Source organism: Ochotona princeps, chromosome 9, assembly GCF_030435755.1.
Source record: "Ochotona princeps isolate mOchPri1 chromosome 9, mOchPri1.hap1, whole genome shotgun sequence".
Taxonomy (NCBI): Eukaryota; Metazoa; Chordata; class Mammalia; order Lagomorpha; family Ochotonidae; genus Ochotona; species Ochotona princeps.
Genome location: NC_080840.1, coordinates 70,184,226 through 70,201,282, shown reverse-complemented (window position 1 = coordinate 70,201,282; position 17,057 = coordinate 70,184,226). Strand labels below are relative to the sequence as shown.

At 35.9% G+C, this 17,057-nt stretch overlaps 1 protein-coding gene and 1 non-coding gene across 2 annotated transcripts in view; both read left to right on the top strand.

The window, feature by feature from the left end:
* MMP16 (matrix metallopeptidase 16) overlaps positions 1-17,057 on the top strand; it is a 274,840-nt gene that overhangs the window by 153,699 nt on the left and 104,084 nt on the right. Inside the window, exon 4 of the mRNA XM_004598102.2 lies at positions 5,871-6,175. Within this exon, the coding sequence (XP_004598159.1) occupies positions 5,871-6,175 (305 nt within the window). The remainder of the gene's footprint in view (positions 1-5,870; positions 6,176-17,057) is intronic.
* On the top strand, positions 6,305-6,411 carry LOC118757524 (U6 spliceosomal RNA). The gene has a single exon (XR_004995236.1). It is a non-coding gene; the product is annotated as a U6 spliceosomal RNA (small nuclear RNA).

The window sequence follows — 17,057 nt, the reverse complement described above, 5'->3', positions numbered from 1 at the left end:
AAATGCTTGATAATTCTAACACCATTTGTTGAAAAGACTACCATTTTTCCATTTTATTTGCCTGAGTAGATATTTAATGGTCAATTTCTATTCTCTTTGTTCTATTAATTTATGTGATTTTTAAGGCCAATATACACTGTTCTGATGATTCTGACTTTATAATTACCGGTATAAGAAAATTTCAGTTGTTTCTATTCTTAAGACTTTTGCTGGATATTTGGGTAGCTCTTCCCTTGTAATATAAACATACTTAACTCTGTTGTAACTATAAAAGTAATTTCCCACAATTTTGGCTTTATATGTGATCACATCACATTATTTACCAAATTACAAAGAACTGTCAACTTAATGATTTTGATTTTTTTCTAACCATGACAATACAGATACTGCCATTTATTTAAATATTTCAATTCATTACAGTTTTGCACTTCTGATCATATGGATCATGTGCTTGTTTTAGTAGCTGTATTTTCAAGTGTTTTCTTTTGTGGTGTTAATTTAAATAGTGTATTCATGTGGGATTTGGATCATTGGAGCAGGCATTTGGCCTAGCAGTTGGAAACACCAGTTCAGATGCAGCATGTCTTTTGCAGGGCCTAGGTTTAAGCCCCAGCTTCAGTTCCCAGCTCTGATTTCCTGACAAAGTATGCCCTAGGAGGATGCAAGGTGAGAGCTGAAGTGTTTGAATCTCTACTATCCCCTTGGAGATTTGAGCTGCGTTTCTTCACCCTAGCTCAGTCCTGCGATTTAACGTATGTGGGCAGTGAACCATGATGAGAGGTCCCTGTATCTGAGACTCACTCGGTCACTCAAAATAATAAGAATAAGAAATCATAGTTGTTTATTTTGGGCATGCTGAAAACCATTTGATTTGCATATATTAGCCTTATCTCCTACAATGCTGCTGTAACCGTTCGTTAGTTAAGAGGTACTTTGGTTGGTTTGTGTTAGTCTGCATTTTAAAGCAGAAGAGACAGTAACAGGACAAAAATCTTGCATCTGCTAGTTCATTCTGAAAATGATTGCAAAAGCTGGGCATGGGTCAATTTAAGGCCAGAAGTACAGAATTCACTTGTGCCTCCCACGTGAGTGTCAAGGAGCCTAGGACTGGAGCAATTAGCTGCTGCCCTGCATGTGTGCTTTACCAAGACTTAGGACTGGAAGTGGAGGGAGAAACAGCCTAGACCCTCGGCTACAGAATGTGAATACCACAAGCAGCGTGTTTAACACTCTGTGAAGCAGCCACATAAAGGTGTGTTCTTTTGGTATTTTGTATATAAAAAGCGTCATTAATTTGTAAACAAAGACCGGATTGTTTTTTGCTTAGCTAGTTCTTCCCGTCAGTGTTGAATATAAACAGGAGATATCAGATTAGTCCCCAATTTCGGCAGAAAAATTAACTCAGCTAATTCCTTTTGTGTCACAGGGCAAGTATTGAATCAGAATTCCATGGCTAAAATTAAAAATAAACCCTAAATTATGAGTATAAATTAAATCTTCAGAATACACGTAAGCGCTTTATTTCAAAAATATGAATCTTTATTAAAATACATAATATGACAAAAGACAAATGAGGGGCATATTTTACCCGGAAAGGAAGAACTTAATATTATAAAGGTCTAAGTTTTACACAATCTAAGAGTAATTTCAGCCACACTATTGGCAGACATTAATTGAGCAGATTCACTCAGAGTGGAGAACCATGGGAAAAAATCAAGATATCTCCAATTAGTTGTTTTGAATACTTTCTTTCAATGGATCCTAATTAAGGCATCATGTGATGTCAGCACAGATACAGAGCAATAGGCTGACTTAGCAGACACAGTATTACAAAAACCCTTGACTATATATCTGTTCTTTCATCATGTTGACAATTCTTACGTTCAATCTTGGGCTGATGCTTCTGTGAGCTGTCCTCCAAATCCCTCAGCACTCTGATTGCTTTTGAAGACACATCCATTAAATGTCCAGGAAGCGGAGCCATAGGGAAAAGACAACCTATTTGTTTAAAGACTTTTTTCTGTGATTAGTTAATTATTCATTTGGAAAACATGACCTAGCCATGTACAAAAGCAAATGAAGAATGACTAAATACGCTAACGTATACAATCAACTCAAGATAGAAAGGAAAAGCTAAAGAAAGCAAAGAAACTTTACAGCACTTTATTCAGAACTGATTGTAATTCCACTTATGCTAGGTTCTTCTACTGATAGATTTAGCCCATTTGGAATGATAAAATAGTTAAATGTTGTTTCTTTTGTACTTCACGTTTATGGGCAAATCACAGAATGTGATTGAGAATTCTATTTTGGTATAAGAGAAACCTTGGATTTTATTCCTGGCTAGGAAGTTTAATATCTATGAAACCAGAATCAAACTACTTAGTTTCCAAGGTCCATTTCCCTGTATGTAAAGTGAATGTGAATGGTGTAAAAACACCCACAGCAGAACACTTGGATGAAATAAAAGTAATATAATGCAAACAATATATAGGGGTTTTTTTTAGATTTATTTATTTTTGTTGGAAATGCAGATTTACAGAGAGAAAGAGACACAGGGAGATCTTCCCTCCACTGATTCACTCTTCAAGTAGTGCCGATGTCCAGAGCTGAGCTGATCCGAACCCAGGAGCCAGGAGCATTTTCCAGGTCTTCCAGGGCGGAACCGGGTCACAGGCTTTGAATAACCCTTCACTGCTTTCCCAGACTTTAAGCAGGAGTTGGATGGGACTTGGAGCAGCTAAGACATGAACAAGCCCTATATGGGTCCCTGGCCCCTGCACAGCAAGGATTTAGCCACTGAGCCATTGCCCAAAAAACACAATGTCCTTTGCACTATGCTTGAAAATATTTAGTGAATGTCAACACTCATCTACATTTTTTTGATGATTTTTACATAGTTGATCAGAATATGAAGGTCAAGGGCTAGCGGAAGGTAGGTGAACCATTATTTCCATATTTTCTTTTTTTCTTTCTGTATCTGGCAGAAGGGAGGAGATAAGGGGAAAAGCCACACCCAGCCTCACAACTGCCTCAGTACTTTGGGATGGGATCAGTCACCCAGTGCCATCCCAGGGTTCCTGATGTGGGGGCGTGCCCCGAGAATCCTGCACAAGAGGTTTTTGATAGTTCAACAATATTGAATTGCTGCCACTCTCACCACTCCAAGCACGATGAAATCTCTCTAGAATCCACTGGCTGACACTGTCCACCTTAGAGTCTCTGCCCAGGTATTCACTACCAACACTTGGCTGGGGCAGTTGATCACTTCGTTCTGTCCTCCATCTTCTGTTATGGTACCAAGGGATCCTTTGCAGGATCCAATATACTGCCACATCTTCCTTGTTCACTTGCAGTGAAGATTACAGGCCAAAGATCTCACAGCAAATTCATTATAAAGTGTTAGTTTGTGAGTTCAGAAACAATCAAATGACTAAAATATGTTGATTACCTTTTCTGTTTCCTGGTCAGTTATGGGTGTTTCTCCAAATGCACTCCAAGTGCTGAAGGATTTTGTAGATAATTTGCAGAAACATCAGTCCAAGATTCAACCTAAGAATCCTCAATATGGTAAAGATTATTTAGGGCATGAAATATTCAGTTATTTTCAAAATTTTAAAGGTTTTTAGATGACCTAATATTCTGTGCCACTCCAAAATTAAATTACCCTGTGGGTTGTCATCACTGAAATCATCGAAATCAGTAATTTTATTCACTTGTTGGGTAAAGTAGACACCATTTGTGTAATAATTGGCAAGCTGTTGAATAAATTAGTGATTTCTGGGTAAGCTCTTACTAAATTCGTTCACAAGAGTAATAAAAACATATTGAGTAACATCAGTTTTGTTAAGTAAATCTTTATTTCCAAGCTTTGGATGTTATGTAAAATATAATTAGAGGGGTCAGCATCATGGTGCGGCCAGTTAAACTGCGATTTGCAATGCCAGCATCCTATAACGGACCATAGTTTAAGTCATGGCTGTTCCACATTGATCCAAATTAGTTATTATTAATCTGACCTCCATATCCCTCAATCATCCATGCCCGAATTACTTCCTCTTGTTCTTTTCTGTTGTGTGTTGCTGCTAGAATTCACATAAGCAAAATGTGTTCAGAGTGTTGCGAATTGCTGTGTTTCTAGCAGCAAGTGTCATGCGTGTTATTTAACAATTTCTCTCAAGTAATGCCCTTAAGAAAATCTGCCAATTAGCATGGGATTTCTGAAATCTCGCAGGGAGGGGAGGCAATAAGATTGCTTGCTAGGAAGGTTAAATGTAGACAAAATCCAGACGTGCTTTGGTCTGTATTCCTCTTTTGCCATGACACAAGAAATTTAGAATATAAGCAGCTGAACAAAGGCCTTTATGTCTCAGTGTTCCCTTTTTCTCAGAACATAGGTTGGAGAACAACGCTGTATAGACCCTGATCCTAAGCAAAAACACAGTGTAGCTGTCTCTCTAAACATGTATGAATAATTTTATTCTCAAGTTTAAATAATAAAAAAAAGAACAGATTTTCTTCACATCTCCCTTTTCTCTTACAGTCAGTGTCTAGGAGTTTCATTGTCTGTCGGAGTAACTTCAAAATTTATGCAAACCCAGCAACTCCTCAGTACCTTTTCCGCTGTCACCCTGGAATCCAAGTTGCATGATTTCTTACCTAGATTGGTGTGCTACATTATTTCACTTAAATATGATAAGCAGTGTTTACTGTCAAATACTGTGTGAATATGTCCTAGGATAGAATTCACAGAAATGCATTCTTATTCAAAATATTTGGGTTGAAAAATGATTTTCTGCCATTTTGAAGTTTTGTTTATTTATTTATTTATTTTGCTAAATTCCTATCAATCGTCTTCATTTATATACTAGGTATAAATGCTCATCTTATTGGATTATTCAGAGAATTTAATAAGATATTATGAAATGTTTACCAAGCTTATACTAAGTGTTTAGTTAATAGTACTATTTTAGCATATCTCCCACCAGCCTGGCATTTGTAAATGTTTTGATGTAATTGTAATTGAGTTAAAAATGGAATAAATGTGCTATATTTTCCACTATATAGTCTGTCTTGCAAGTTTGTTCATGATGACATACAGCCTCCAAAATAAAAAAAATAATAAAAAGAGAACTGCTTCAATTCCTAGATATGCTGGAACATTAGGAGAGACACCAGCATTTAACCATTATTGTAAATTATGTAGCTTCCAATTTCCTTTGTGATTTTACTATAATGAACGTTAAACTGAATTTATAATTTCCTTTTTTATCTTAAAATACATCCTTAGTGTAAGTTAATGGATATGCAATTATTGAATCAAAAACAATGTTTCCATTGCTTTTCTCTTGCATGGTGTGGGTTTTGAGTACTATAATCTACAAAATACATACTAACTCCATCTGCATTTTGTTTATAAAATGATGGACATTAACTAGCAAAAGAAAATTATGGATTAATATTGAGTAAATTGAGAAATTGCATAGTCATTCGGTTATACCTCTAAAAGTAATAATTACCAAAAAATAACTTGGACTTTTTATTTCAGCTCAAAAGTACTACAACAATTTAATCATTTAGTAATTTTGTGTATCTATTCTTGTCCAAGAGACGAAGTGACTGAGTAACCTAATATCCTTCCTGTTAGCCATTTTTCTCATTAATGTTCTTATTATATGACCACTATACCGCTGGGAATTAAGTGATCCCAATGTACTGAATTCTAGTATAGAGATAGGAGTGACTATATTGCAGAACAATTTAGTGTGACCATTTTTCCTCACAATTATAAATTTGGTAAGTGAAAATCCATAGTAAGTCAGTTTGCATAGAACAAAGCCATACTGATTCTTACCATTTCTAACTTTCAGCATAAAGAACGTAACTCCGAAAGTAGGAGACCCTGAGACCCGTAAAGCTATTCGCCGTGCCTTTGACGTGTGGCAGAATGTAACTCCTCTGACATTTGAAGAAGTTCCCTATAGTGAACTAGAAAATGGCAAACGTGATGTGGATATAACCATTATTTTTGCATCTGGTTTTCATGGAGACAGTTCTCCCTTCGATGGAGAGGGAGGCTTTTTGGCACATGCCTATTTCCCTGGACCAGGGATTGGAGGAGATACTCATTTTGACTCAGATGAGCCATGGACGTTAGGAAATCCTAATCATGATGGTAAGTGCATTTTTTTTAATGCAAAGTATCTTAATTTTGTGTTTAGAATGCTCAAATAATTTACTTGCCAATTTGGTCATTTGTAAGTTGAAGGTATCGTTTGTAAGTTTACCTTAAAAATTATAAGGCGTGCTCGCTTCGGCAGCACATATACTAAAATTGGAACGATACAGAGAAGATTAGCATGGCCCCTGCGCAAGGATGACACGCAAATCCGTGAAGCGTTCCATATTTAAAAAGAAATTATAAGGCAATGCTTACATTTTTATAATATTTTTAAAAATATATTTTAGCATACATCATTTGATAATAATTCTGAATGTCCTATTGATTAAAGAATAGAACTTTATACCGTATAACTACGTAAAAGCAACTTTTGCTTTCTAAATATGTCATTTCTTGAAAGATTTCATACTTAATAATTTAGTGATGCATTGTGCATTACACAACATTTTGCTAATTTTTTTTTGCCATCAGCATTTCCACTTGGAGGTGAATGTGATTAATTTCAGTAAAATGGATTTTACTATATCTTTCTCTGTTGCTCCCTGTTTCATTTTCACATTTCTAATCTATATCATTTTTTTCATTTTTCTTTCATCTCTCTTCATTTATCTCTCAGACTACATGATTTAGTATCTTTGTGTAATTCCTTTGTTTGTATGAGAAACTAATTTCTTTGCAGCTTATCCTGATACATTCCTCACTTTGCTGACATTTATAATTATTCCGATGTCCAAAGTTAATATAGAAATTATAAACTCTATGTTTAAATGAATTATGACAAGTCATAAGAAAGCATGTGTTTCCTGTTGGACAAGAAAGCCTATTTGAAACCTACATGTAAACATTCACAGAACTGTAAGATCTTAGAATCATAGGATCCCTAAGCAGTCATATTCTCAATTCTTGTAATCAAGACTTGATTTTTTTTTTCTTCTTTCGCACTGGAGCATGTTTTTCTATCACAGGAGTGTAATGTTTCAATATCACCAGCAAGTTAATAAAATTGCTATTTCTTTCTTAACAAGTTAAGTGTATTCATGAAAATTAGCTTTGTTAGTGCATTAACAAGTTTAGTGTATTATTGAAATACCCTTTCTAGTTTTTAAGACACCCAAGGTTCAGTAATTTTGAACCAATTAATTAACTGTCAAAAAAAAGGAAATAACTGTTTAAAAAAAAGGAAAGGATAGGAAATAACTGTCATACAAAGGGAAAAAAATCTGCCCATGTTTCCCAGAATACATTGTACTAAGACAGTTTTAAAATTAGTGTAATTATTGTGTACATTAGAATAGTCAATTATGCTTATATTTGTAGAACTTGAAGACAGGGACATTTGCACCAATGTTTTCAAAATAGTAGAACGAGGATACAAAAACTTAAAATGGACTTATCTTTAAATATGGGCTACCTCTGAAAGTCACATTTTCATTGTTTAGTTTATACTTCCAAACTAACATTCTAAGTAAATTTATCATATGGATACATTCCAATTCCCTTTGAACTTGAGTTAAATTGACTTTATGAGCACACTGGTTATTAAACCCATTTATAAATGACATGCTTACCGTCTTGCCAGTATTTGTCTTAAAATATTGCATCCCTCAATAAAGAAAGCTTTTTTAACCCCTTTGGTGTGTCTCACCTGTTAGTACTTTCCTTTAGGCATATCCAACACTCCCCCTCTCTGTAAAAAAAAAAAAATTAAGAAAACCTCAGGAGAACTGATGGCACAGGAAATGAGGATGCTTACCTTGATTTCAGTGTGATGAGTGCTTTGGAACTTTATTTGATTTTACATGGTTCTAAACGTTTTGCAGCAAAGGTATATTTCTAAAAAGTAGAAGACTTATAAAATATAATAACAACTAAAAGTACAACATCAAAACAAGGCTATACTGACTGGATTTATATGCTAAATATGCTAATACATTGTATTTTTCTTGTAGAAAGGTAATTTTCTTTGCATGTAAACATGCATCAAGTAAAACTGATTTAGCAACTGATTATTCATGTAGAAAATGCCTTTATCACTCAAATAAGGATCTTTTTACTCATGGTTGAGAGTAAAGAAAGAGAGAAGGAGAGAGAGAGAGAGAGAGAGAGAGAGAGAGAAAGAAAGAAAGAAAGAAAGAAAGAAAGAAAGAAAGAAAGAAAGAAAAAGAAAGGAAGGAAAGAAATTTCTCCAAAGAATAAGAGTGTTTCAGAATTGAAGGGATTTGGAAAATGTTAATTGACTGTTGGGGGTGTAATTCCATAAAGATTTACTGCTTCATTGAAATTCCAACTTTTCACGTGGCACATCAGGGCAGTCCAAGTGGTGTCAGACAGACTATTGATCACTTATCAAAAGAACAGCCCCTAGCTTTGCTGCTGATGCTGACAGATGTGGGGAAAATCCATGCATCTCTGCATCCTAGGTCTTTACTGTGTGTTAGACTATCTTTTTAAATCACAGCTACATGCAGCACAATACTGACATCTTTATGGATGAACTTTTGCTTTGCTTTGTTTTCTTTAATCCCTGGCTCACTTACCTGGACTATTTTCTTTCTCTCCTACTCATAGCTCTTGAGAAGCTAGAAAACAAAACAGCATCAAGGTTTAGCAAAAATGCAAATGAAAGAGCCTCTTGATAAGTACCAGCTCATTTTCCACAGCATGTTGCTCAGCTAATGAAGGCAATTTGAATATTGTCTACCTCAGAAAAGATAATCAGTGTCTTAGGCTGCCGGGAACTGGTAATTCATTGTTATCTACCTTCCTATCAGTTGCTAATTGTCACGATACCTTGTGAAAACTCAAGCTAAAGATCATTAAGTAAATTATACAACATATTGGCTAAAACACGAAACACATTAACACAATTTCCTATATATTAATTATTTAAATTTCTTTTTTAAAATTTTTGGTCTCCTACAATAAAAAGCATAACATATACATAGTTAAGTCAAGCTCGAAAATATTTATCATGGTAGGCATTTTAAAAAGCACTGTCTGACTTTGAGTTAGAAAAATTAATTCCAGCATAATATTAAGATTCTTTTTGAGCATACTGCCTCCTTAACCATGGCATAAAGCTTCAACAGCACTATTCATGTAAACAGAATACATATGTATATTCAATTGAATTTCTCGACTATGGTAACTAAAATGTCAAATTAATCCTTTTTAAGCAAAAAGAGTATCTGTTAGAATACTTTGTAAACAGGTAATGGGTAGATGTGGTACTGAATGTTAAGCTGCTACTTGGCGATTCTTGAGTTCTGTATCGGATGGTTACCTGGGCTACTCCAGGTAATACATGCTGGGTGGTAACAGAGACTATATGAAATACTTAAAATCACTAACATGCACATAGAAGACCTGGATGGAATTCCTGGCCCCTGGCTTTGACTGGGCCAAGCAAGAAACTCAACCGGTGCATACAAATGTTTCTTTTGCTTTTTCCCCTCCTCTATTTTTCTACTTCTCCCTGTCTTCCCAATTACCTTTCATATAAATTAAGAGACATTAAAAATACTTATGACAAAAGAAGTTCTAGAGACATGCTTTACTATATATTTGAAACTATAAAATATAAAAAGTATAAAAATTAATATGATGCAATAACTCTGTTTAAAGGAAGAGTGTTGCCCAGACAAGGAAGGTAACCAGTACAATAATCTGTATTGTAACAGACTGTAAAAAAAAGCAGGAAAAATGGTGCCTGGTGTGGTAGCCTAGTGGCTAATCCTCACTTTGTGTCTGCCAGGATCCCATATGGGTGCCCAGTCCTGTCACAGCTGCTGCATTTCCCATCCTGGTTCCTGCTGTGGCCTGGGAAAGCAGTCAAAGATGGCCAAAAGCCTTGGGACCCTGCACCCGTGTGGGAGACACGGAGGAAGCTCCTGGCTCCTGGCTTAGGATTCGCTCAGCTCTCCCTCTTGTGGCCACTTGGGGAGTGAATCAACAGACAGATCTTCCTTCTGTCTCTCCTTCTCTCTGTAGATCTGACTTTCCAACAAAAATAAATAAATCTTAAAAAAAGAAATTATGACAAGAAAATTCTTGAATACATCAAAGCCCTTAAGTATAATACAGCCTTCTATGAGAAATGATAAAGACATCATCCAAGACCATTCATTCTTGAGACCAGATAGTTTAAGTAAGTCTTGTTATGATGTTTGAACAGGTAGATGTAACTTCTGAACACTATGGAGAGCCAGATGTAAGAGGGATTGGTACTGAGAGTATCTGCTTAGGTCATCTGCTTAGGTCACCAGAAGCAGCCATGTGATACCAGCTAGCATGTTCTCACTAACAGCTGCCTCTGCTACCTGCTTATATTCCTGAGAAGCCTAGAGGCATTTTGTTTTGTTTTGTTTTGTTTTCTTTGAACTATAAGGAAAAAAAGAGGTTGATATTAATTGTATATTGAGAAGATCCATATCTGTCAGCACTACACTCAATTAGAATAATGTATACACCCATCTGCTCTATGGTTTTGAAGAGAAGAAAAGAGGCTTGGTATGACTTGGTTGGTGAAGGGCCTTCAAATATCCTTAATGGAAATGAAAGTTGTGGTTTAGCTGGTTAAGCCTTCAAATGTGTTGCCAGTATCTCATATGAGTTCTCATTTGATACCCAGCTTCTCCATTTTCAATCCAGTTCTTTGCTAATGTGCCTAGGAAAGCAAGGGAGGATGACCCTAGTGTTTGGATACCTGCACCCAAATGGGGACCCTAACATGCTGAATAAAGCTGCTAATTTTGATGTCTGCATCATACATCAGAGTCTAAATTCAACACCTGCTTCCTCCACTGCTGATCCAATTTCCTGCTAATGTGTACAGAAAGGCAGTGAAAGATGCCCCAATTGCTTGGGCCTTTGCCAATCTGGATTTGTCCTGGCCCATCTCTGGTCACTGCCAACTTCTGTGGGGTAAACCCATGGCTGGAAAATCTCTTTCTCTCTCTCTCTCCATTCCTCCTTCCCTTCCTTTCTCTCCCTTTCAAGTAAATGACTCTTCAAGAGAAGCGTCCCTTCCTTTCTGGAATGACCTTCATTTCACTCTTTGTTGTTGTTGTTATTTCATTTCACTACTCTAGTTACTTAAATTTGGCAAATTTTATTTTTTGAAAGGTTTCAACTGTGTACGTCACTATGATTACTTTGCAGGCTCTACATTATTATTTATTTCAATCCTTGATGCAATCAGAAAGCAGCAGATGAATCTGTGTAATCATATTGGCAAAAATAATTTGTTACATCAGTATTAATAAAGCATGTAGATGGATTATTAACTTTCAGTGCACAGCATGTGGAGTTCCTGGTGTACGAACGGGCCAAACCAGAAATGCCCATCATTGCATTCAGCAGAATGTTCATTACTGTTCTTGTGGTGGTCCACATGAACTCTGGCAGCATACTTTTTCATAATCCTACACAGCAGAGGTCAGCCATGATTTTCAAATTTGATTTCCTTGTCAAAATCCATGTAACAGTTAGGAAAACTAAGATAAACTTGCCCTTGGGAGAGTTTTCTGTGCCAAAGCAGCGATAATAGCATTAAGTATTTCTGCCTAGATTCTGCTAACTAGAATTCAACTCCATGGTCACACCTAATTTCAAGAAAGACTGAGAAAAGGCAGTGGGTTTCGTGAGTAGCTAGTCAGTGTCTGCTTCAGCACTAAGTTGGCTGGAAACAACAGGACTAGACTTTGGATATACTGCGAAGCTGTTGCTAAGTCACACAAAATGCGTCTTAACATGCACACCATAAAACGATAATAATAAAATGGCACACGAAAAAGGCATTTTTACAAATCAAAGAAAATAAGAAAAGTGAAGAGGTTGAATACTAGCAGAAAACCTTTTCCTCTGCAAATATTTTGTCAAGTGAAGCAACTCAAAACAACCAATGAAAACTTTCTCTAGAATGAGAAAAGAAAAGCTGATTATTATTATAAAAATGGAATCTGTCATGTGAAAGATAATCTTGGTAAACTACTTTCAGAAAAGCATTGAGAGATAAAATAATGTGAAAGCCAAGTGTGGAGGACAGATAGAGATGACTTGACAAATGCATCCAACTGAGCAGCTATAGATACTCCCAGAGAATAGAAAGTTGAGAAATGAATTTATAGAAATAAGCAGAAACAGAAGAAAAGGTTTTTCCTATCTAAAATGAGATGGAAGAATATAGTTCAAAACATGTAATTTAATTCACTTTGATATTAATAAAATCAGATCCATAAATATATCTAAGCCATCAGATAGAAAAAATATTTTTCCCCCAAGGTACTAAATCTGAGGCTGTTCCTTCCACTGACTTTTCTGTGTTATTAGCAGGAATCTGAATTGGAATTGGAACAGCTGGGAATAGAACCGGCATTTCAATATGGGAGGCTAGTGTTGCAAACCGTGGATTAGTTCAATTTGCCACAATACTACCATATATTGTCTTTTAATACCGTTTACCTTAAACATTCTGAAGAACTTATAATTCATTAATATGTTTTAATCATCAGATGCTCTTTGTAACATGGCATTGTATCTGTAAGTTTTAAAATATTCCTGAGTAAATGATATTTACTTTTGTTTGTTGTTGTTGTTCATTTTTTAAAGATTTTTTATTAGACAAAGATATTCCATCCACTTGCTCACTGTCCCATTGGCCACAGTGACTGAAGCTGAGCGAATACAAAGCCAGGAGCCAGGATCTTCTTCTGGGTTTCCCACGTAGCTGCATGGTCCCAAGGCCTTGGGCCACCCTCTACTGCTTTCCCAGGTTACAAGCAGGGAATTGGATGGGAAATAGAGTAGCCAGAAATAGAGTAGATGGGAAATACAGTAAGTAGAATCAGCAACCATGTAAGATCCTGGCACATGCAAGGCAAGGTTTTAACCACTAGACTATTGCACTGGGTCCTGATATTTGCTTTTGAAATCATGTATCCTAAATGGCATTTCCATGTAATATATATATATATATATATATATATATATATGCATGCAATTATAAATTAAATATTCAACATTTAAATAAAACATCATGGATGTCTGATGTAATGTGTTTTCATACAGTGTTTATTTAACAAACCATTTACTGATTATGCTTTTAGCAATAATGTGATAGAAACTTGTGAAAATACTTTAAATGAATAAAGTATTTTACTCAAATAAAGTTCCAGTGATGAGCCCATCCCAATGGCTTAATGGCTAAATCCTTACCTTGCAAGTCCTGGGATCGCATATGGGTGCCAGCTCCTGTTTCAGGTGTTAAATTCCCATCCAGCTCGCTGCTTGTGGCCTGTGGAAGCAGTAGACGGTGGCCCAAAACTTTGCAACCCTTCACCTGCATGGGAGACCCGGAACCCAGACACTCTCACACAGGACATGATCATCTTACCTGCTAGAATGAACACTGAGGCCCCACACCTCACATCAAAAAACATCCAACACCCCACACTCTACCCTCTGCAACAATCCGTTTTCATTTCTGTGGCTCTGCTTCAGGAAACCACCAAACTTCCTATTTGGATTGTCCTCTAATTGGCCTTGAACTAATTCTATTGTTTCCTTCAAGATGGCACTTTGCTTCCAGCCTTGTTTTTCTAAAATTGGACCAAATGAAACTCACCAAAGCTTTTACATTTCAAAAATCCCAATATATACATGACATATTTGCATCTGTATGTTTTCATATATGATGAAGAGACAACGCCATTAGTTTCGGTTGAAGAGGAACTATCTTAGGGTGCATTGTGATAGCTCAGTGCCCAGATCTTTGCCTTGCAAGTGTCGAGATCCTTATATGGGTGCCGTTTGTGTCCTGGTGTTCCACTCCCCATGCAGTTCCCTGCTAGTAGCCTGGGAAGGCAATAAAGGATGGCCCCAAGCCTTGGAAGACCCAGAAGATCCTCCTTCCTGTCATTGGATTAGCTCAGCTTCTGCCATTGTGGTGACTTGGAGCTGAAAGAGCAGCTAGACTATCTTTCTGGCTGTTTCTCCTTCTCTGCATTTTCAACAAAAATAACTAAATCTAAAAAATAAACATCCTTAAGAGATATATTCATTGCTAAATAATTAATAAACATCGAGACAGATGAAAATATGGTATATCATTTTTGCGATGTTTGTACTTTTACAATATTTCCATTTTTATAAATTTACATTTGTCAACATTATTGGCTTCTTTTTTCCTATTATGTAAAAATCTGTGATCATCCCCTTTTTACAGTTAAATGCAATATATTAAAATAATATACCCAAGGTAATAATTTGTAGATAGAGATAATGATTTTAGGAAATAAACTGCAATTTACTCAACATCAACCATTTATATCTATCTAACAACTGAATCTAATAATAGTAATTGATTTTTCATCTGAGCAAACTTGGAAAGTATTTATTTTCATTTATTTGGACATTGGGTTAATATTGAAAAACATATGTTTTTTCTTTTTTCATTAGAATGATAATTGCATAGTTTCTAACTTTGTTCCCATTGCACTATTCCACTGAATCGTGAACATCAATTTGTAAAGAGCTTTCAGAGATCAAGAGTACTGATGAATTTTTACTTTTACTGACTATGAGAAAGCCTAAGGAGGATTCCTCTGTGACCAGCTCATGGGCGGTGTCCTCATTGATTTGCATACCAGCATGGTAGCCATACTGTTATTTCCAGGGATGTATTAAGTGTTTCATTGGATTTTTTCATATTTCATCACATAGATTTTATTGATATGCTTGGAAAGGCCACTACTACAATTTTATCCCAAAGATCATTTAATTTTGATGTCTTTTCAAAATGCTGTCTTCCTATTTTTTAGCTTCAAATCTTTCCTAATTTTAATATACATGATATATTTTTTATTTTCTTGATAAAGTCTGCTTTAGTAGATAGTATTTCAGATATGTTCTCTGCTTAAATAAAATTATGTTTAATAATTGGTTTGCTGAATTCTTTTAGGCAGCAAGTCTTTCTAATCAAAATGTTATGAAACACATTTAATAAGGTTATTAAACTTTTGACTAATAATAGAAAATATTACAAAGAACTTAGTTGCAAATTCAGTATTCCACCCACAAAAAGTTAATTCAACGAAATTGAATCCATAGTGATAGTAGAACCAGATTAATATTACTTTCCCAGTTTCCATAAATAAATTACAATCTGAGTTTAAGACATTTGACTAATGTGGTGCTTCTAAAATATATCTGCCAACATCTTCAACACAAGGTGTTTAATTTATTTCTCAATGTATATCAGTCATACTTAGTGACTCATTCCATTTTTAAATAATTTTTTAAAAATTTTTTTGTTTGGAATGTAGAATCTTAGAGGGATCCCCCACCCACACCACTTCAGTAAATATCTGAAACAGCTAGGACTGGTGCTAACCAAATTGAGGAACCTGCATTGTCTCGCGTGTCGAGGGTGGGAACCCCAGGGCATGAACCACCACCTGCTCTCTCCCAGAGTGTGCAGTAAGAGGAAGTTGTACTGAACGAAGAGAATTGAGGACATGAACAAGGCATCCTAACCAACAACCTAATCATGCCAGAATGTTGCCCTTTGCCTCCTTCTAATGAACAGAATTGGGTGGAAATGATACTATATGACTTCTAGGACAATGCCATAAAAAAAGATATTTCCATCTGGAACTAGATTGTTTTCTCTCTGTCCCTTTTCTGTTCTCCCTAAATCTCTGATCGTTTCATTCCTCCTCAATTCCTTTTCAAGAAATTTGTCCTTAGTGTCTGTCATGTTTCAAAGAAACCCAAATCATCTGATGAGACCCAAGGCAAAGTGGATCTTTACCAAGAGTCAGACCCAGTGTTCAGCTTATATCCTTGAGCTGCTTTGGAAATGAACTATTCTGTCCTTGGAAAGCTCTAGGAAAGCACATAGGCGACCTCTATCAAACCGCACCTTTGGATAAGCCTCGAATGGCAAAACTCCTGAAACAACTATTACCAAATTATGAGTCATGTTGAATCAGTCATTGTCAACATACACTATGATTTTGAAAACCAGTGCTTTAATGTTAGATAATTAACAAGGCTTTGCAAACAAGCAAAAGTCACTTAGAAAATTACATAGAATATTCAGGTTAGGAAATGCCTAGAAGAAATCTGTGCAAATTATTGGTTAAAACGGATACATTTTTCTAACAGTATTTTTTTTTCACTTGTCACATGGGAAATGAGAATGAACTCTGACACTCATTTAATATCATATTATTTGGAAAGCAGAGTTACTGAAAAAGGGACAGGGAGAAAGAGAGAGAAAGAAAGAGAATCTTCAATCTGCTGTCTCATTGCCTCCATGGCTACAAAGGCCAGAGCTGGGTCAGTCCAAAGTCAGGAGCCAAGAGCTTCTTCTGGTATCCCACATGCTCAGGGTGCTGACCCTAGATGTGTCAGTGGGGAGCTGAGTGAGAGGTGAAGCAGCCAGGATTGCTACAGGCATCCCTGTGGAACGCTGCTACTGCAGGCGGAGGCATTGCCCTCTTTGCCATAGTGGCCAGCTCCTTCTTATAGCAGTATTAACATTTTTGTGCATTAATTATATGAAAAATTATGTTTTCATCCTCTATTTTTCTCATGTGAGAAAATAAAAGAATAGAAGACTGGTCATATTCTCTATTTCCCCATATTTATTGGAAAACAAGACCACTAAGTAGAATTACAAGAAAAAGAGAAGTTGCTTAGAAAAACAAATGTGCAAGTCAACTTTTCCCTAAGTTTTTATGAGAGTTTTAAATCATGGACTCATGACAGGTAATGCAAACAAGTGAATTACTATGAGTTTAAATAGACCTCTGCAGAATATTTATAAATATATATAAACAAAAATGTAGAGAGTATTTAGTTAGAGCTGAGA